The sequence below is a fragment of the Leuciscus leuciscus genome (assembly GCF_965113295.1).
Source record: "Leuciscus leuciscus genome assembly, chromosome: 5".
NCBI lineage: Eukaryota > Metazoa > Chordata > Actinopteri > Cypriniformes > Leuciscidae > Leuciscus > Leuciscus leuciscus.
This window is the reverse complement of record NC_138729.1, coordinates 25,539,094-25,561,990: the sequence shown is the minus strand read 5'-3', so window position 1 is coordinate 25,561,990 and position 22,897 is coordinate 25,539,094. Positions and strand designations below refer to the sequence as shown.

General features: G+C 39.6%; 1 protein-coding gene across 1 annotated transcript; it reads left to right on the top strand.

Annotated features, from left to right (window-relative positions):
- Nucleotides 1-980: 980 nt before the first annotated feature.
- Nucleotides 981-22,803, top strand: vcp (valosin containing protein). The gene is made up of 17 exons (XM_082168697.1): nucleotides 981-1,137; nucleotides 3,010-3,121; nucleotides 3,200-3,372; nucleotides 3,546-3,688; nucleotides 5,892-6,022; nucleotides 6,101-6,232; nucleotides 6,323-6,425; nucleotides 6,553-6,686; nucleotides 9,442-9,577; nucleotides 9,719-9,831; nucleotides 10,535-10,699; nucleotides 10,799-10,921; nucleotides 11,025-11,237; nucleotides 20,966-21,274; nucleotides 21,349-21,504; nucleotides 21,708-21,862; nucleotides 22,204-22,803. The coding sequence occupies exons 1-17, from the start codon at nucleotides 1,121-1,123 to the stop codon at nucleotides 22,307-22,309; spliced, it is 2,421 nt and encodes an 806-aa protein (XP_082024823.1). The 5' UTR covers nucleotides 981-1,120; the 3' UTR covers nucleotides 22,310-22,803.
- The last annotated feature ends 94 nt before the right edge of the window (nucleotides 22,804-22,897 follow it).

The following is a 22,897-nucleotide window of genomic DNA, read 5'->3' as shown; positions in this document are numbered from 1 at the left end:
TCCAGAGTCAAGCCGACCTAAGGCTGCATACTACCGGTGTGGGGGGCCCACTAGGAGACCCCCCAAAGCCCCAGAATCTGGAGCCCCAACTCGGCTTCCTTCCCAAGATTCACCAGGTTAAACTCCCACCTATGACCAGGCATAACTCGGGAGCCAAGCCGACTTAAGGCTCCAGACTCCCGGTGTGGGGGGCCCACTAGGAGGCCCCCCTAAGCCCCGAGTATGGAGCCCCAACTCGGCTTTGCTCCCGGTCAAACTTCCAGCTTGACTCCAGCTACAATTTCAGTCAAGCCAACTTAAGGCTCCAGACCACCGGCCACTAACACCTACCCATCCCACCCAGGGCTCTAATCAAACAGGATTTTTTTTTTTATTACTTCCCTGTCACTGAATAAATATATTGATGTTTTACTTCTTTAAAATCAATTAATTTTTATATTTTTGTGAATCAATAATGATGCAGGCTTAAATGGTGCCAAAGTACCAATTAAGCCCATGCCAGACTTCTGACTTCATTCCTAAATTATCTTAATTTTATATTCTAAAATGTACATCAACTAATTAATACATTTTCAAATGAGAGATAAATCTTGCATTTTAACAAATGATTTTTCTTATAAACTATGTCAATATCTATGAAAAAAAACCTAGACTTAGATAGGAACACTTACCCTATATTTGGCGTTTTGTGTCATTTTGAGATTATCTAACCTGTTGGGCAACATTGCCTAAGTATTTGGCAATAGAGTTGTTGGCATTTTGACACTTCGGCTCAGCAGAGTAACCGCTTAATCAGACTCTCCAGAGCCAATCCAAAAGAGACAATTCACAACGCAGCAAAAAATAAACCAATCGCAATGAACCGTGAAAGATACCAATTATGTTTAAGCTCTTCCACAGTCGGTCCAAGATGGGCCAATCGGTCAACGCAAGAAATCACGACGTGTTCTCTGATTGGCCTAACGTTCAAAATGGGCGAGGAAACTTTTTCTCCGCAGAGTTGATGTTAGCTGGCTAATCCAGTGCAGAGGTAAAAAGCTAGTGTGAAGGTTGGAATCGGTCACTTAAGAGAGCTACTCATTTCCATCAACTATTTGTATCTTTTTGCGGGAGAAGCAATATGGCTTCGGGTGGAGAGTAAGTACAATTTTATTGATGAGTTATTTAGGTTGTTGATAGTTGTTTGTTTTTCTTTTGAGTGCCAGTTAGCCGTTAAGCTAAAAGACGAACGCATCATGAATGGTGATCAATGAAAAGAGCGAGTTTACACGCTACAGATTTCTCATCCGAGTTTACATGTTAATTGATATCATCTCTTTAATCCTTAGGTACGTACGTTCTCTTTACTCAATAAAACTTCTGCGGGAGTTTTAAGGAGACTATGATCAGCTGTGTTTAGCATGTAAGCTAACCGGACTGAGTCATCTCCCATGGTCGAGGCTTTCGGCCCACCGGCATCACCGGCGACTGCTCGGAACAAAAACACGTACAACACCGTTAAACGACCCGCATATCGCTCCATAGAATAAAAAATATTAATTCTGTTTAGCATTAAAACCGCGAATAAGCTTCAAAACGAGCTAACCGTTTTTGTAACGTTACATATAACGTTAGCAGCAGCAGGTGATGATGATGATGACAAATCCCGTGATCTAGATATTTCAGCCATCAAATCAAAAACCGCTGACAATATGTGACATTAAAAACGTTAGATGATAAATGTATCAGACCCCAGAGCTTTTATAAGCTCTTAAGTACTACTGTTTCAGCGGTTTGGGCTTCACATGTCACACAGGAGCATTTGCTGTGTCATTGGCAACTGGAGCTGGCTAACTGCTGCTAGCTCGTTCATCGTCATCACACACTCTGAGAGGAATACAAATCATACTTCCATCTAACCTGAACATTATATGGCTAGGTTGTGTACACGACTAAAACTAACACTTGTGTGAGGAAGTTAATTGTATAACTTAGTTCAGTAGTATGTAAAGATATAACGTTTGCTGCCTGTTAGCTTCGAGTATGTAACGTTACATTGTTAGCTTATTTACACACGCGCTGTTGGCCTCTTCCTATATGTGTCTGATAACCGTTTTGGTTTATTTTATTTTCCTTAAAAACATTTTTTTAAACAGTGTACAGCTTAAATGGTTGTATTCTGCGGGATCAGCTACACTAAGGCCTTGCTTACGACCGCATCCCGGCCTAAATCTAGCGGATCATTACGGCTTTCAGTCCAGTGTTTTGTGGAAGGCTCTAGAGTAACTTGAGCTTGACAAACGTTACATATGAGCAGACGTGCACTTGTCCATAGACTCCATCGTGTTATTCATTCTCTCGGAACAGACAGGTTAATATGTCAAGTAAATTCTTTCTACTTGAATGGGCTACGTAATATGAAATGTAATTATCTTTCACTTCCGCCTCAAGTGATACTGAAAGAAAGAAAATAGCAACTATCTGTCTCTGATAACCACCTGTGAAGTGCCAAGTATTGTTAAAGGGACAGCTCCCCCGAAAACTAGTCTTTACTCGCACCCATTTTGTTTCAAAAAGTTTTTGCTCAATAACAGCCTTGGTTACCATTATGGTTAAAGAAAAAATGAATGCAGTGAAAGCAAATTGTGAGAGGCTGTCATTCTGCCGAGCATCATCTTTTCTGTTCCACGGAAGAGCCTCAGAAAACCAAGGGTGCCACAGGATGAATTAAAACTATTTAATTTTATGTATAAAAAATATCTTAATTGAAATGCTGAACACGTTTTCCCAATAACAGGTTTTTCAATACTGTCTTAACATGCATCATAATTCTGAATCGCAAATTTTATCATGCTAAATTTATTATCAACACTCCCAGTGTTTGAAAATGAGCAGTGTTGTCATAATTACAGCTTTATTATTATTATTATTATATTATTTGCCTTCGAATATTGTGTTGGAAAATGGGGGGCCTCTGAGGGGAAAAAAGGGTTGAGAATCACTGCTTTAAAACGTTCCTCTTCCACACAGATCCAAAAATGATGATCTTTCCACTGCCATTCTGAAGCAGAAGAACAGGCCAAATAGGTTGATTGTTGATGAATCCATCAATGAAGACAACAGTGTTGTGTCTCTCTCTCAGGTAAAATCTTCAGTCAGATTATAAATGTATAAAAAATGTCCATTTGCATGTGCCTATCACATTTTCTCTACTTTTCAGGCAAAGATGGATGAGCTCCAGCTCTTTAGGGGGGACACAGTGCTGTTGAAGGGCAAGAAACGGAGGGAGACTGTTTGCATCGTCCTGTCCGATGACACCTGCTCTGACGAAAAGGTTCGCATGAACAGGGTGGTCCGCAACAACCTCAGGGTGCGCCTTGGTGATGTTATCAGGTTAGACTGTTTTCAGTTTAAACTCTCTGCATATGCTAGCTGAATGATCTTGATAATGTTACAACAGTTTTAGGGTGTTATTCTGATTGACAGGAATCAAATACTAGTTATTTGAAAATGTTCCTATTAAATGCAGGATGGATCATACATTTTTTTCCCTTTCTGCTTTTCAGTATTCAGCCATGTCCAGATGTGAAGTATGGAAAGCGCATTCACGTTCTGCCAATCGATGACACAGTAGAAGGCATCACAGGCAATCTGTTTGAGGTCTATCTCAAGCCTTACTTCCTGGAGGCTTATCGGCCAATCCGTAAAGGTAACCATTTCATCCAGTGTTCATTATAATAGTAATAAGATGTTTTTTTGTTGTTGTCTTTTTACTCTGTTCACTTTTGGATTATTGTGAGATGTAGATCTTTGTTAAATGTATGTTAGCTGCCATCCAAAAGTTTGGGATCATTAAATAGATCAAAAGTGAAATTTATGTTACAAATTATTTGTATTTCAAATAAATCCTGTTCTTTTGAACTGCCCAATCATTAGAGAATAAAAAAAAAAGTAATTGTAATATTTCACAATGTTACCTTTACTGTATTTTTGGTCAAATCAATTCAGCCTTAGTGAGCATGAGTCGTCTTTCAAAAAAATTTTTTTTTAAACTGAAACTTTATTTTAGTGTCATTACATATCATATACACATTGTTACAAATTACATGTGGTTACAATAGTGATTACTAGAGATTAGGGGCATTCGCACCGGAGGAACCTTTTCATAGTTCCTAGAACTACTGGCGGTACCCGCTTTTTGTCATGTTCGCACCGCAGGAACTAGGAGCGATTTTAGTTCTAGGAATCAACCACATGGCAAACACTAATACTTTTTAATATACAGTCTTCTTTCTTTGTATAACAGTTCTATCTAATAATGTATTAGACGGGACTGTTAAACAAATCGTAAACTAATGAAAACAAAGAATGGGAGTGCTGAAGGCCCTGGCGTTCTCTGCCGGCAAAAGTCACAACAAGTATGGCTTGCGTCATTTCAGAGTTGCTACTGGCGGTGCGAAAGGGGCTATTCTCCGGTCGACCAGACATAAATAGTTTTTAAATTTTATTTTGGCCGATCTCTATTGCATTGCAATCATTTCCCAAAGTGTAATTTGTGTGGAAATATTGCGACATCTATAAACCGGATGTTAACACAGTTCAGAGACGGACACGCTAAAGACAGAGGGGTTTATATGAATGTATGTCTGAAAGGAACTGACTATCTTCAGAAAGTTGATCAAATTTATTTTCCTCTATTCCTTTTATTTTTCTCTTGCCTCCGTATAAAGTAGTATTTATAAGCGCAATTGAGTGGTTTAGTCCAAATGTTCTGAAGAGACTTAATCACTTTTTATGATTAACAGATTTAATTTAGCCTTTTATTAACATATAAACATTGATCAGTGCACATTGACAGAAGCTTAACAGAACCTGTTTGAAGCGCGAAAACAAACATCACTGGTTCTTGTGGAAGCTCAAACGTGCTGCGTAACACTAGAATGAACCTCATTGGTTCTTGCACGTTCTTGAGCTTCCGTTTATCATAACTGATGTGTGCGTTGATAAATGTTCATGTGAATAAAATCTTAAATGAAATCTCTTCATCACAAAGCGATAGTCTGCACAAAAAATTGGACTAAACCTCTCAATTCATGTGGATTAGTTTTACGATCTCTTTATGAACTTTTTGAAGCGTCTTCCTTCAAAATATTCACAAATTTGTTAGCTATGACATCTGATATTCCGATTGTCAAATAAATGCAAGTGGAAGTGTTTTGTTGTTTAAACACCTTATAACGATCGCGTTAGTTGAGCTGTATGCGCGATGGGCGCCGCCATGTTAGTTTGTGCCGCAGTTCAGAGAATCGGATCTGTTGGATTTACAACACATGAATTCATCCACTTCTCCCGAAATACATAAAAGTAAGTGGCTGGTGAACTGGGAAAAGAATAGAGTAAACTTTAAAGTTACTTACACAGTGTGTATCTGATATGAATAAAACGTGTCTAATTAATAATTATAATGGAAAGGATTATTATTGCCTCTTCCATAGACATCAGTGTGTATTTTACAAACTCTAAATGTATTTTTTTTTTTTTTTTACTTATGTGAATTTATATGTCTGAAACCTAAAATAAACTATGTGGTTGAAAACACTGAAAAGTTATATGACAGCTCTGAGCACGCCTGTCTCTGGCTCAGCGCGAAAGCACATTTGAATTTAGCAGTTGATCACGTGATGCACTGACCGTTCTAATCACACCAGCGCTACCGTACGCTCCAGGGACCAGCCTAGGCTGATCACACCGGTGTGATCGTACGTGCGAAAGGGTTAAGGACCTAGCAAGAGTTTGTGGTTTGTCTAAAGCAGCATGAAATTCAGTCACTAAAGGTTGTGTAATTGGTGTGTAAATCATCCTCTTTTTTTTCAGTGATTGATAATAACATTGGTTTGGCTTGATTTCCATAGGTGATATTTTTCTGGTCAGAGGAGGCATGCGTGCTGTGGAGTTCAAAGTGGTGGAGACTGACCCCAGCCCATACTGTATTGTGGCTCCAGACACAGTGATCCACTGTGAGGGGGAACCTATCAAGAGAGAGGCGAGTAGATGTTTCAAGATTTGTCATGGTTTTGTGGAGGAACAGTGTGTATGAATGTGTCTGCACTCCTGTTTGCAGGATGAGGAAGAGTCTCTGAATGAGGTGGGTTACGATGACATTGGAGGGGTCAGGAAACAGCTCGCCCAAATCAAAGAAATGGTAGAGCTGCCTCTTAGACACCCAGCTCTCTTCAAGGCTATTGGAGTGAAGGTAATTGTCTGCACTGAGATTTAAACACATTAAAGTGTTGTGAGTTTGTAGTCCGAGGTACAAATCATCTTTCCTCTTTTTTTTGTTCAGCCTCCCCGTGGCATTCTGCTATATGGACCCCCTGGAACTGGAAAAACACTCATAGCTCGTGCTGTGGCAAACGAAACTGGAGCATTCTTCTTCCTCATCAATGGTGGGGATGCAAGAACACGATTTAAATGAATTTGAATGGCTTTTGATGTTTTGTTTTACGCTTGTATGTCGGTGCGTTTGTTTATGACCATGAGGAAAATTGAAGTAAATTATTTTAATTGTCCCAGGCCCTGAGATCATGAGTAAACTGGCTGGTGAATCTGAAAGCAATTTGCGCAAAGCTTTTGAGGAAGCAGAGAAGAATGCTCCAGCCATCATCTTTATTGATGAACTTGATGCCATTGCTCCCAAAAGAGAGAAGGTAAGACTTAGCGTAATAATCCTTCATCCATTACAAAAGCAATCACATCAGTTGCTTTGCACAAATAATTATTACTTTGACTGATTGGGTTGTAAATTATTTTATTCATCAGTAAAATATTTTTAGCTGTAATACTTGTACATATTGATATTCTAATAACTTCTAATAGCTTTCAGTCTAATCATGGATACAAATTCTTGCCTTTTTTATCTTTCTGCTCTTGCTATGTGAAAGACAAGACACTGCGTCCTTGTTTTCATTAATTAAAATAAAACGTAAATAAAAATATTACATTAAAAAATAAGAAAATATTACAATGAAATGTCTTGGAAACATACCGGTTTAATGTATTGTATGAGTTATTCTACAGGACATTTCTCTCCACAAATCCTGTCTTGCATTTTTGGATGCTTTATAGTCAAAATGGCTAAAACTAAATTTGAATTATACTTAAATCTACTTAAATATTAGTAATATTTGAACTTAAAAGGCATAATTTCAGTTAGGCTTGTCTTCTGAGGCCACAAGAGGGCACAATGAGCAAATTATTAATGCACCACTAAGTGTCATGAACAGTGTAATGTTAAAAAGGTGTCCTTATTATAATAATTTGTTACATTTATGTAGCGCTTTTCTGGGTACTCAAAGCAATTTACACACACAAAATCTCCTCAACCACCACTGATGTGCAGCTTCCACGTGGATGATGCGACGGCAGCCATATTGCGCCAGAATGCCCACCAGACACCAGCTTATTGGTGGAGAGGAGAGACCGATGAAGCCAATCAGTATATGGGGATGATTAGGAGGCCATGATGGACAGGCCTATGGGAAAATTTGGCCATGATACCAGGGTTACACCCCTACTCTTTTTCGAAAGACATTATTAGCACATATTTAATTTGAAGAAGACGTGCACATACACTGTGCTGGTCCATGTTTATAGCACTAGAGTATATGAAATGTGTCCATAACTTGAAACGCGCTTGCTCCGGTCCGTATATGATCCGTGTTGCAAGCGTTAAACTCATCGCAGCGTTCCGGGGCAGAAACCACTCAATTTAATTGATCCCATGTGTAATGCAGCACAGTGATTGGGTTAAAAGTTCATTCTCATGAATAAATCCAGAGAAGCACTCAGAAACTGCTGACCTAGAATTGTGATCTCTAGCCTCAGCAGCCAGTGAAGGCACACTTCTAGTGAAGGCACACTTCTAGTGACGTTGCTTCGACTTTGGTTATTGCCCTTTTCTGAGCAATTTCGTTCTTCCGGGTTGAAAAGCAATTTCCACTTGTTGATAAAATTGAGTGCTTTTAGTGTTTTAAGTGATGTGCAGCCTTTACATATCTGTTCTCATCTCAAAATTAGTTTTGTGGTTTCATGACCTTTACTTTTTTCTTTTCTTTTTTAAGCAACGAACTGACTGTATGGGGAATAAAGTGCATAATGTTTATAAATCTTAGTGCATAAACTAACTTTTTTTAAATCAAATATAATTTTGTAAATTGCATAAACAATTATGAACAAAATGGCATCATGTATTTATGCGTAGTTTAATGCTAAGAGCCAAAGAGCTGATCACAGTACGTTTTTGCGTTTAAAGACATGAGATTCAGTGGATTGGAAATAGTTTTTTAGAAGTTGAAATTCTTTTAACTTTACACAGCTTTCTAAACATGCGGCTCTCTTGTGCAAGACATGAGTGCAACGGTCAAAGATGTCCGTCTAGTGCATGTTTTACATGGAAAACAATGGAAGAGCAGAAAATGCATTCTGTGAGAACTGCTTGGTTACGGTTGTGACGCAAACAAGATTTGAGAAGCTCAATAGGTTAACAAAAACATTAAAAGGCAACAACGACTCTTACGTCATCACATCTCGTGTGCGACTGATAAGGCTGCATGACGCACACCGAAAATTTGAATGCTAAATTTTTGCATTCGAATGTGGATTTTTATTTTAAATTTGATAAATATTCAAATATGAATTTGACAGCCGTAGTGCTGTAAAAGCTTTATTTCCTCTTGTTTTACTACTATAAATGTTTTTTCATGTTACGATAAACCAAAAATTTACTATCATGCACCTAATTCTAAAAATATTCAAATATTACAAAATGTCATTTATAGTTGGTCTGTTTTTGCGTTTTACTACTTTAAAGTAACCTCTGATCCTAGGTGTATGATGTGTGTGTGTATAGCCGCCTTTCCACTGCAAACGTCAGCCGTTGGAAGTCATTCACTTCCAATGGAGAGTAGTCTGGGAGCTGCGTGGCGTTCCAATCATATGCGCATGCGGAAATTTCGAATCTGATTTGAGCTTCGGATGCGGTGAAATTTTTTACCTTCTGTGGCTAGACCATCTGCGAGTGGCTGACCGGACGTGATGCATTCTAATCAAAACTTAGCGTGAAGTTAGAATTAGCAATATTTTAACACTTTAACGTCATTCTCTAAACACTTTCTGTAAAATGGCGGTTAATAAATATGGCACAATTATTAAATCAATGTTGATTAGTTCTATTAAATCTATTATTTATTTTAGATGTATCGAGGGTCATTTGTTTTGTGATTCATGTTACCATGGTGCATAAGCCGAGGTAACGGTTGCTTCACGACCAATTTCAAAGTTCCGTGCGACTGCTGCTAGGGGCTGAAATGCGACAAATGTATGCGAATGTCGTGTGCAGTGGAAAGGCGGCTTAAGGATGTCTAAGGGATGTTTCTTTAATTGGTTTTCCATCTGTTTTTCCAGACTCATGGTGAGGTGGAGAGGCGCATTGTGTCTCAACTGCTCACTTTGATGGATGGACTGAAGCAAAGGGCTCATGTCATAGTCATGGCAGCCACTAACAGACCCAACAGCATTGACCCAGCTCTCAGGCGATTTGGTGAGATCACTTTGTAGATGTCTCTTTGCTCAAGTGTTGCTTTGTAAAGATGTTTCCAGTTGATATTCAGACTCTTTTGGCTACATGCACTGCACCTTAGATAGGAACATCTTGTGCTGATGTCCTGGCTCTTGATTTCAGGTCGCTTTGACAGAGAGGTGGACATCGGCATTCCAGACGCTACTGGAAGACTTGAGATACTTCAGATTCACACCAAGAACATGAAGCTTGCTGATGATGTTGATCTGGAGCAGGTGTGTTTCAGAGAATGTTAGAACATTCAGTGCTCAGTGATTCATTTTTGTTTAAACTGGGTCTCCTTAATCAGGCAATGACATAAGCATAATGCGCATTAAGTCTGCCCCCTCAGAATTTTGAGCCAAGTGGATTTTAAATGCAACCCTCCCAAAAAGAAGGCATTTTCAGAATGTCTCAGTCTCTTTCATATCTCAGTTTTGCAGATCATTTGTTGTTTTTCCTCCCCTTCGTCTGTGGAATAGAGACATTACTGATCAGTAGGGCTGGGACGATACACCCACGATACTTTGGTGCATATATATCATTTTAAGTATTGCAAATCTACTAGTATTATGATTCGACGTTGCCATGTGTTGCGTTTTGTTTTTCTAGACCATGAGGAAAAGGTGAATTATACATTTAAACATTATGGTGCAGGTCGTATATCTGTAGATGTGTCTCTGTCCACCATTTTTCACTTTCTCGTGTCTACTCGTAAGAGATTTGATGTGTAATACTCACCAATACAACACATATCGCTCTCTCAGGGATTTGAGTCCCATCGCACACTAAATGAAAACTATGGCTGTTTAATGTTTTGTTTTATTTAGGGCACCAAGTCATTGTGGCTAGTGCCCCTTTCAAATATGAGTTGCATAGGTGCATTTTCACACAATTTAGTTTTTTTGTTTTTTTAAACCATCCTCCATTTGTCTTCAGGTGGCGAATGAAACCCATGGCCATGTGGGTGCTGATCTGGCCGCCCTTTGCTCAGAGGCTGCTCTGCAAGCCATCCGTAAGAAAATGGACCTCATTGATCTGGAGGATGAGACCATTGACGCAGAGGTTATGAACTCCTTGGCTGTTACAATGGATGACTTCAGGGTGAGAATCTTTAAGTAACTCTTACTACATTCAAACCAATTAACTGTGAGAATTGCATTCAGAAACAAGACATTATTGCTTTGCTCTTTTACCTAACAGTGGGCTCTTAGCCAGAGCAACCCCTCTGCCCTGAGAGAGACCGTAGTGGAGGTGCCCAACATCACCTGGGAGGATATTGGTGGCCTTGATGATGTCAAGAGAGAGCTGCAGGAGCTGGTGCAGGTACTGAGCACAGTCTTATTCAGATTTATGAACTACTAAATGAATACAAAATTTTCTCACGGTTGAATTTTGAAATGCTTACTAAATTTTCTATCCTTTTTAGTACCCAGTGGAACATCCAGACAAATTCCTTAAGTTTGGTATGACCCCATCCAAGGGTGTGCTGTTTTATGGACCACCAGGTTGTGGTAAAACCCTACTGGCAAAGGCTATTGCCAATGAGTGCCAGGCCAACTTCATCTCAATCAAGGGCCCAGAACTGCTCACTATGTGGTTTGGAGAATCAGAGGCTAATGTCCGTGAAATCTTTGACAAGGTATGTGATCTTGTAATTTTGACTAAGCGGTTTCTAACTCAATCCTGTTTATTTGATTTTGAATGTTGAATGTAAAGAAAAATTATGCTTTTCAGGGGTTTTTTTTTTGCAGCAACTATGACATTGTAGCGTTTATACGCCCACATATAAATATTATTAATTATTATTCATAACGGAATATGACCAATAATTAATATTTTAATTATTTTTAATTATCTTCAGAATTTACTGTAGCAGAATCAATAGTATGATCATTTTATCAGTTCATCCAATGAACAGAAAGCATAAACAAGTATTAACTCTAGGAAATATAATATCTTCCTGGTCAAGAAAGAATTAATCCCCAGCTAACAATAAATTACGAAGTAAATCAAGGGTAACAGCATAGGTAACTTAAATCGAAGTTCAAGACAATAAATCTGATAAGCACACACGAGTAATCTCTTTTAAATACAAACAATACTTTATTGATTATATAGACTACTAACACATAAAGCTAATATCTAACACAAACACACGCACACACACACATACACATTCATACGCGTTGCAGAAAGGGATAGAGTGAGGAAAGAGTGGGTTTAAGAGTGAAAGGATGAAATCTCACGATTTCATATACACTAGACATGACCTGAACAAACCATCAATCATTAATTTAACCCTTCTATCGTTTTAGGCAGGTTATTAAAGTTATATAAATACACCAGTTAAGATTTTAGCCTGCATGGAGGTACTTGCGTATTTGCTTTTGGGGATTCCCTTTTTGTTGCGTGAAAGGGGTTTTCCCGGTCCGTTCGGTCTCCTGACGCCTGATGTCTGGATCACGGGGTCAGTCACGTGGTCTGCTGGCGGAATGAAAGTCTTTGTTTGAAGCTGGCTTTGCAGAAGAAACGTGGCTCGAAATCTTGTCGCAAAACTTAACTTAGAACCGACACTCACAACGGAAAAGAAATGAAACTAAGAAAAGAAAGGAAATTGAGAGTAGATGATGATGGCTTGAATGAAGCTATTTAACCCATGTTCTTCAGATCTTGATTTGGGTTATTTCGTTTGCGCGTTTACATGGTTCCTATAGAGAGAGAGAGAGAGCTTCGAGAGCAGCGAGAGAGAGAGCGAGAGAGAGCAGCGAGAGAGAGAGCTTTGTTTTTGGGTCTAAGGTTTTAAACTAAAATTTTGTCCAACCTCCAGGATGAGTTCTGGCCAATTAGACACTGGCTGAATCTAGGAGGTGACGTTCTTTTCAGTTCTGATCGTAAATCATGCTTATCTGTGCTCTCCTTACTAACAGAGAGAACAGGGGCCACAGTTTAGACATGATTTCTAATTAAAAGAAGATCAAAACATATTACACCGATATCATTCAAGCCATCTTGCTAGTTGTGTTCGTAAGATAGCATTGATATGAAACAGTACACACTTTCATTCATTCACTCCTTCTAATAGTTAATATAATAACTATTACCTGAATTAAATGGGATCAAAACATATTATCTTATTAAAATATACATATAAGTGGTGGAAACAACCCAGGATTAGGTAGTTGCATGATTGTTTGATCATGAGTCCATTGAAAATTGTTCTTGAATGATTTTATGTATAGTTATTGATAAGAATCAGTTCTCTGGTGAAGAGACAGAACTCTGTTTGTTCAGAGGTCTTAATGAGGAGGTGTTCAGGAATGTAGTCGGGGGTTTCAGTAACATCTGCTGGTGTCGATTCTTCTTCTAAAGGGTCTTTTGCAGACTCTCTGGCACCGGGATGGGTGACTTATGGCTCTGGTCTGTGCGGACACTGTCTTTATCTTAACCAGTCCGTATTAGGCCACAAAGCTAGCCATTGACCAGTTATGTGATAGTGCCGGGGGCTCCTTCAATTAGTCAGACCGGTGATGATCATGAGACGTTCTGAACAAATCTTCCCCCCTCAGTCATCGAGAAGTAGAGAATTTGAATTAATATTCAAAAAGAAGATTAGTTGGTGGTTGCTTTCTACCCATTGTCGTTACATATCCCCCCTCCGTTCGACGATGTGTTGAGTAGAAGACATCGGTGAACGCTGGAGAAATGGGTAGAGGAAGCAAACACACACGGCAAACAACAAGACAACACCTCCATGACTGGTCACTTTACTGGTGCAGGACATTAGATTACCTAGGCATAAACAGGTTCACTCTCTCAATGTAGTTAATCACGTTGAATAAAGTTTAGTTCAATCTTAGGACCGTTATCCTAGTTCGTTTTGGGACGGTGATTAATCAATTTTGTGATTAAATTTGATTTGTTTGTTTTATTCTCTTCTAAATTGTTCTAGGTTTGGCCCAATTTACCTTTCAATTTGTGATACGAATGATGCAGGGAGTTCTCTGGCTCACATTCGTTTTAAGGTGACTTACAAATATTAGGCGTGGTGTGTCAATCCTATTATTGCGACCTTGACCCTTATAGGGTGGACAGGCATTTTACCTCATAAAAGAAGAAGGAAAGGAAGGAAGAGGTAAAACAAAACAAAGCAGTTGAGTGTTCCTGGTATGACTTATAACTACTGTTGCGCAGCTAAGGTGTCAGGTATCACGATGTAATGAGAGGTGTTCTCAGGTGTACTTGTTGGATGGGTAGTTACCATGTTTCCTCTGGTAAGTGTAGCTACGTTGTTAAGCTAGTTTCTGAAGTTAGTTTTTACCTGTGGGAGAAAACATGTTTGTTGCGTGTTTTGCACGGTAGAGGTGGTTAACTTCTATATGTTAGTGAGTATGTTAGGGGTGTTGTGTAGTGTATGCATGTATGCATGCATGTATGTATGTATGTATGTATGGTCAGATCTGTTTCAGTCTGTTTTGCTCCCCCCTTTGCTTGATGGCTTAGCTTTGATGAGCTTGTTGCCTCTTTGCCTTGGAGAAAGGATCTTCTGTGATCTGCTGGGGGTCAAACCAGTAAGGCAGGAAGTTCTCTGGCAGACATGGGGAGGTAGTTTGGCATGGCTGCGTGAAGCTGTAGTGCGAAACTTGGTCTCCGTTGTTGCATTCCTCTGATGATGCCTTCTGGTTGTGACAACCTTTCTGATCTTCTGTGCTTACTGTTGTTGCTGTAGCACACACATGGTTCTTGAGTTGGAGCTCGTTTGGTGGTTTCTTTATGAGTGATGGGTAACCAGGATGGTGTTTTCTGGTACCTCTGGGTGTTTGTCAGTGGTTGACTGTGAGAGACCACTTTGGTCTGTGTTGTTGTAGAACAAGTGGTTGTCATCTTCATTATGAAGGTGTATCAGATGAGTCGTGGGTCTTCCGTTCCATCGCTAGTCATAGCAAATTTGACTCATCTTGTTGGTCATCCGTGTTCAGCCTGCTTTCTAGGAACACTTCCCGTTGCCTCATTAGTGGTTCCATGTCTTTTCCATGCGGTTGGTGTGGTAGCTGTCATCGGCATGGGAGTCACGTTCTCTGTGCTTCTTACGAAGAACTGTGGTGTTGTCATGCCACTGGTTGTCTTCCAGTGCAAGGCTTGTGTCTTGGCTGAAGGAGTTTGAAATTGTGGATGTTTTCAAACCTTTCTTTGAGGACATCTTCTGTTTGATGTGGGCCTTGTGTGTCAGGTCACGCAGCTGTTGAATTGTCATTGTGTCTGCGCAGGCCTCGAGACCAAGATAATAACTCAATCCGGGGTGCAGATTTCTCAGGAAGAGGTTTTTGAAATTCACATCCTCTTCATGTTCAGGTGAGTTATGTGCACCAAAGAAGGCTTGTCGAAAACGGTGGTAGTAGGCTTGAGGAGTCTCTTGCCGACCTTGCTTAGTTTCCAAAGCGATTAACACACCATGTTCCGACTCTGGGCCTGTGAATTCTTTAATCAGTGTCTCACATAGCAGCTGGTAGTTTGACTTGACATGAGCAGGTTGTCGGTCTAGGAAGCTTCGTACCTTTGGAGTGGATGTCGATCTGAGGATGTAAAACCTGTCTCTGTCAGTCACATGTGGTCTCACCTCTAGGTGGAAGTTGATATCTCGGATGTGGGCCTGGATGTCTGGGCCCTCCGTGGAGTTCAGGTTGAACTGAGTGATACTCTTAACCAGCTGGTTGAGATCTTTACAGGTCATCCCCTGTGCAGCTTTGGAGTCTGCCTGAATGAGCTCTCTTTGTTTGTTGGCAGTGAACAGTTCTGTGGTGAAGGCTGGTGACCTTTCGGGTTGTGGCCATTCACTTCTTTCACTGTATGCCAGTTCTTGGATGGAGGACTCTGTTCTGCTCAGCAGTGGTGATGCTGAGGGAGGTCTCTCCCTTCTTGGCTCTGGTTTCTGTTTGAAAATGTGCTGGAGTTCATCTCTGACCGCGTAGAGCTCGTCGTTGACGTCATCTCGCTGTTGGGTCAGATGGTCGATTTCAGCACTGCACCTTTCCAGGTGGTCTTTCAGAGCAATGATCTTAGAGTTCTTGACTTTAATGTCAGCTTTAGCTTTCTCTAGCTGGTGTTCAGCAGACTGGAGTTGGTTTACCAGGTGCTTCTGGACAGTCTTTAATTCTTGTTTGTCACGTTCAGTGACTGCAAGGGCTTCTTGGAGCTTGTAAACTTGCTTCTTTGTTTCTTGCTTCACTTTGTCGGGCACTTCGAGTTCGACTTGAGCTTTCACTTTGAGCTGGTCAGTGCAGAGTTGAGTGTGCATCAGCTCTCTCAGGAACTCAGTGGTCTGAAGCTTGAAGTCGTCCTGGACTTTCACTTCCAGCTTGTCTATGCGGCTCTGGGCACGTGTCAGCTCCTCCTGAAGGTGGGTGATGTGCTTGTCGCTTAGTGTCAGCTGGGCTGTGAAGGCATTGCTTAGGGAACAGATAATCTTGGTTAGTTCCGTGTGGTTGTGGTTCTGATTCTGGCTTGAATCATGTGTCAGGAATCTTCTCAGCGTTATGATTATTATTAAAAATAATAACAGTTCAAATGTCTTTGGTGTGAGGCAGTCTGCAATGCCTCCGAGCCAGGCGTCCACGTCAGTGGGGTTTGTTGTCCACGACATGTTGGCACGCTGGGGTGAAGAGACTGACACAGATCTGTGTGGGGTGTAAGCCTATATGTGGTTGAACAGCTAAGTGTCGTTTCAGTGACTGTACAACAATAGTGAAGTGTTGTAATGTCTAAGTGTTGGTCTCAGTGTAGACAGGTAGGTTAGTGATGTGGAAACTTTGTCACTCAACTAAGTGAGGGAAAGAGAGAAAAAGGTTAAAACAAATCTCAATTGAAAGGATTTTTTTTTTTTGAAAAGCTGGTTTAAACTCGTGATGTGTCACTCAACTGAGTAAGGGAAAAAAAAAAAAAAAAAAAGAGAGGTTAAAACCAATTTCAATAAAACAAGAAAGAAAATTCTTAAGTAGGAGAAATATTATTTTTCTCGTAAATGCTTCCTATCGGTGAGAATCTGTTTCCAGAAAGGTAAACAATATTATTGCTTATGTTTACAAGGAAAAATAATACAATAATAATGCTGATACCTTTTTCCGAGTTTTACAGGATTGACACCACACACCGTCAGTTGGACCGCTTACAGCTGGGATGCTATGAAGGCGACGGTTGCTCAACACTGGTCTCTGTTAATTGATCTTGGATAAGATGTTAAATTGTAAATTGCGTTTACAAAGACAGAGAGAGTATGGAGAACAAGAGAGGGTTTGATTACAAATCAAATACCTAATAATTGTTTTCTTTGGAAAAATTATCTTTCTCTTTCTTTAGACTCGATTGATGGTTCTTCCAGGTTTGTTTCCTACAAATGTGAAGGATGGGAAATCAGGACAGAACAGGAAGGATGTAAGAAGGGAAGGAGGGAAGGAGATTGGATCCACAAATGGCTCTGGAGCCTTTGTCGAACTACAAGTATAGAATTGATAGTTGCCAACCAACTAAACATTCAAAAATAAAGCTTTGTAAAGAGAGGGTTATCTCTGATTTATTTGAAACTTGTAGTGAGATACCAATGTCTCCTATTGAGGCTCAGGTGTGTCGCTCCACAGCGACAAAAAGAGGTAAATGGGTAAAATAGAATGGTTAAGTTTATAACCACAACTTGAGAAGGAGGTTACAACGCAATAACAATAAATGAGCAAGTAGGAGTCTAACAATATTTGAAATAGGGAAATGTGGGTTGAATAAGTTTGCTTAACTTTCAAAGTTCAAAACGTATTCACCTTAAGTGATTAAATCTAAAAGAGTAATTTAGAAATTATGAAAATTATGAAATTAGATTTATTAAAAATAAATCTAGAAATCATTAGAAATTACCTGTTTAGAAAAATAGATTTTCAATTTTAATTTCCTTTTTTAAATCAAATTAGAATTTGACAATTAATAATCATAAACCAGTATTTTCTTTTTCAAGTAAAATGCAGGTAAACGAAATTAATAATTGCAAACGAAATTTCCTTTTCACGGAAAATATGGGTAATTAAAATATTAGACAGGTAAAATAAGAAAGAAGAAAAGACCAACAGGTGTAAAAATCAAGGTGTTTAAATGGTTAAATCACTTTAACGTTGTTCAAACAGACACTGTATTTAACCACTGATGTTAATACAAATGACAAACGTAAATAATGCTTAAGGCTTTAGCATATAGGCCTCACTGTGAACAACTGCCTAGGTTAGGTTAGCTTAGCCAAGGGTTAGCAGCTAGCTTAGCCACCAAAGGGTTTGTTTACACTGTGGTCAGGGCTTTGCTGTGGCTCTGATCATGCGAGGGTCAGAGTTCCCCCGGAAGCGTTGGTTAAGACTTCCGTGTCACGATTGTAACTATGGCGACAAAACAACGCTAGTGGGCAAACATGTGAATTGCAGTTTGTAAACAGTAATGCATGTTACATGAAATGTCGGCACATTTCAACAATGTTCAAAGAATATGCACGTCGATCATATTACGTGAAATGTCGGCGCATTTCAAAAATACAAATAAAGGACACCACTCGTAGTTTTTACGACGTGGGGCTTCACTCAGTTGTTTAAGAGTGAGATTAACTTTAAAGGGCAGCTTTGCGCTGTAATAGATGGAACAATAGCGATCTCGGCGGATCGTCTCTGTGCAATGTTATCTGAGCACACAAAAACAACAGGGTTCCTAACTGTTGGTTAAGTTTCAACGTCAAGCTTTACTTGAACACAACTTTAAATAATTCCTATTCAACTACACTCGGACATACGCAGTGTTTACGCGAGAATTAATTGAACTGACACAGATAAGCTTATAGTTTATCACGGGGATTGCCGTGGGACACGCACGGACAACCTGAGAAATAAAGACTAATCTGTGAGGAGAATATTCGTCCTTGCAGTGGAACACGCACTGAGTGACAATCAGATAAATAAGGAACGTTAGACGAGGGACACGCTCATCCGTCCTTTACATGGTTATTTTAATTACTGCAGTATAATTTCGTTAAGCTCTCTGGCTGATACAAACACACATAAGTTACAGCTTTGAAAGACGCTGGAACACGCAGACGTCAGTAAGCTATAATTAAAGTATTTCAGAGATTGAGGGACACGCTCAATCCTTGCCTTATCATTGTGTGAGATCTTATATCTTGGGTTATTTTACTGCAGTTTAAAATAAAATAAAAATAGGCAGGCAGCCTAGACTAGAGTAACAGCTCTCTCTGTGTATTCACATTCATTCAAACAGGGCGCGCGGCGCTCGCTGCATACGTCATACACACAGACTCGGAGGTTCGGATCTCTCCCTTCGCATACTATGAAAATATAATTACTTCGTATATGCTTACAATTTAGGTTAAACTTCCCGCATTTGTCTCCACCAATTTAATGTAGCGTTTATACGCCCACATATAAATATTATTAATTATTATTCATAACGGAATATGACCAATAATTAATATTTTAATTATTTTTAATTATCTTCAGAATTTACTGTAGCAGAATCAATAGTATGATCATTTTATCAGTTCATCCAATGAACAGAAAGCATAAACAAGTATTAACTCTAGGAAATATAATATCTTCCTGGTCAAGAAAGAATTAATCCCCAGCTAACAATAAATTACGAAGTAAATCAAGGGTAACAGCATAGGTAACTTAAATCGAAGTTCAAGACAATAAATCTGATAAGCACACACGAGTAATCTCTTTTAAATACAAACAATACTTTATTGATTATATAGACTACTAACACATAAAGCTAATATCTAACACAAACACACGCACACACACACATACACATTCATACGCGTTGCAGAAAGGGATAGAGTGAGGAAAGAGTGGGTTTAAGAGTGAAAGGATGAAATCTCACGATTTCATATACACTAGACATGACCTGAACAAACCATCAATCATTAATTTAACCCTTCTATCGTTTTAGGCAGGTTATTAAAGTTATATAAATACACCAGTTAAGATTTTAGCCTGCATGGAGGTACTTGCGTATTTGCTTTTGGGGATTCCCTTTTTGTTGCGTGAAAGGGGTTTTCCCGGTCCGTTCGGTCTCCTGACGCCTGATGTCTGGATCACGGGGTCAGTCACGTGGTCTGCTGGCGGAATGAAAGTCTTTGTTTGAAGCTGGCTTTGCAGAAGAAACGTGGCTCGAAATCTTGTCGCAAAACTTAACTTAGAACCGACACTCACAACGGAAAAGAAATGAAACTAAGAAAAGAAAGGAAATTGAGAGTAGATGATGATGGCTTGAATGAAGCTATTTAACCCATGTTCTTCAGATCTTGATTTGGGTTATTTCGTTTGCGCGTTTACATGGTTCCTATAGAGAGAGAGAGAGAGCTTCGAGAGCAGCGAGAGAGAGAGCGAGAGAGAGCAGCGAGAGAGAGAGCTTTGTTTTTGGGTCTAAGGTTTTAAACTAAAATTTTGTCCAACCTCCAGGATGAGTTCTGGCCAATTAGACACTGGCTGAATCTAGGAGGTGACGTTCTTTTCAGTTCTGATCGTAAATCATGCTTATCTGTGCTCTCCTTACTAACAGAGAGAACAGGGGCCACAGTTTAGACATGATTTCTAATTAAAAGAAGATCAAAACATATTACACCGATATCATTCAAGCCATCTTGCTAGTTGTGTTCGTAAGATAGCATTGATATGAAACAGTACACACTTTCATTCATTCACTCCTTCTAATAGTTAATATAATAACTATTACCTGAATTAAATGGGATCAAAACATATTATCTTATTAAAATATACATATAAGTGGTGGAAACAACCCAGGATTAGGTAGTTGCATGATTGTTTGATCATGAGTCCATTGAAAATTGTTCTTGAATGATTTTATGTATAGTTATTGATAAGAATCAGTTCTCTGGTGAAGAGACAGAACTCTGTTTGTTCAGAGGTCTTAATGAGGAGGTGTTCAGGAATGTAGTCGGGGGTTTCAGTAACATCTGCTGGTGTCGATTCTTCTTCTAAAGGGTCTTTTGCAGACTCTCTGGCACCGGGATGGGTGACTTATGGCTCTGGTCTGTGCGGACACTGTCTTTATCTTAACCAGTCCGTATTAGGCCACAAAGCTAGCCATTGACCAGTTATGTGATAGTGCCGGGGGCTCCTTCAATTAGTCAGACCGGTGATGATCATGAGACGTTCTGAACAAATCTTCCCCCCTCAGTCATCGAGAAGTAGAGAATTTGAATTAATATTCAAAAAGAAGATTAGTTGGTGGTTGCTTTCTACCCATTGTCGTTACAACATGTAAATTAAGGATGCATTTTAAAATGGTTTTGGGTCTCTCTTTGTCCTCCAGGCTCGTCAAGCTGCTCCTTGTGTGCTTTTCTTTGATGAATTGGACTCCATTGCTAAAGCTCGTGGTGGAAACGTTGGTGATGGTGGTGGAGCAGCTGACAGAGTCATTAACCAGATCCTCACAGAAATGGATGGTATGTCCAGCAAGAAGAACGTCTTCATCATTGGGGCCACCAACAGACCAGACATCATTGACCCTGCCATCCTCAGACCTGGCCGACTGGACCAACTTATCTACATCCCACTGCCTGATGAGAAGTCTCGCATTTCCATCCTCAAAGCGAATCTCAGGAAGTCTCCAATCTCAAAGGTGAGGTTGGATGGTTTATCTTTTCTTGGGGTTTTTATTTTATTAATTGGTATTAAAATGTTGTCCTTCTGTAGGACGTGGACCTGGACTTCTTGGCCAAGATGACCAATGGCTTTTCAGGTGCTGATTTGACTGAGATCTGTCAGAGGGCCTGTAAACTGGCCATCCGTGAGTCCATTGAGAACGAGATCAGACGGGAACGCGAGAGGCAGACCAACCCTTCTGCAATGGTGAGATTTCAGTTTGTCTAATGTAGTGTTTATTCAAGTACTACTTTATATAAAAAAAACAAAAAAAACAAAAAAAACATCCTAGTTGGCAAATTCAAATGGATAATGGCATTGTCGTGTTTTGATTTAATGTTCCTGCATTTAAATTGGTATGGCCGTTTAGATTTTCTAACATGTTGGTTGGTTTGATCTTGTATATTCAGGAAGTGGAGGAGGATGACCCTGTGCCTGAGATTAGGAAGGACCATTTCGAGGAGGCCATGCGCTTTGCCCGCCGCTCTGTCAGTGATAACGACATCCGCAAATATGAGATGTTCGCACAGACCCTGCAGCAAAGCAGAGGCTTTGGCAGTTTCAGGTGGGTTCTTAAATCATTGTTTAGTGGCAGCTTTTGTGATATTTAAGTGGTTGTTTGCCCAAAAATGAGAATTGTCATTTACTCACCCTCAAGTTGTTCCAAACTTGTAAGAATTTCGTTCTTCTACTCAACACAAAATAAATGTAAGAATATGGGTAATCAAACAGTTGATGGACCCCAATGACTTCCATAGTATATATATATATATATATATATATATATTTTTTTTTTTTTTTCTATGCAAGTCAATGGGGTCCATCAACTGTTTAACATTGTCAGGATGCTGTCATTTGGTTTTCTTTCATTAAGATTTCAAATGTTTTTTTTATTTTTTATTTAAGATTCCCATCCAGTAACCAAGGAGGAAGTGGACCAAGTCAGGGCTCCTCTGGTGGAGGCGGAGGCACAGTCTTCAATGAGGACAACGATGATGATCTTTATGGATAAATGTGACCACGTGGCTGACCCTCACAGGCCACTCTTCGTACAGGCCTCCGTGTACAAAAGACGAAAAATAAAAATTCCAAGTTTTTAGGACTGTGCTTTTTGTTTCTTATTTTCCGCTTCTCCTTTCAAGTCCATTCCCCTTGTTTTTTATTCGCCTCGTTCCCCTTCTGTCCACCCCCCTCTGTTGATAGAGAAAAGCATGTAGCTGCTTGTGTTTTGCTCTGGTTTGTGAAAGGATGATTTCTGAGAACTTTGATCTTAACATTCTGTGGGTGGGGGTGAATTTCAGTAAAAACCATACACGATAGGGATTTCATTAACTTCACAAGCTATATGAACGGCTTTAGTGGTGGGGTTTAATGCTAGGCTGTTGGAAGGATGATAAAAAAACAACAAAAAGAAAAAAATAATTGCTAATGACTTCATTTTTTTATGAATGTAGCATATAATGTATTACAAGTTTGAAAAATGTTAAATAAAATTCACGAAATGGACCTGATTTTGTGGTGTTTAATTTGTAGAAGTTTGGGATCTGTGCACATGTACAGACAATGACCGCTGTACTTTCAATGGTTGTATATGCTAAAT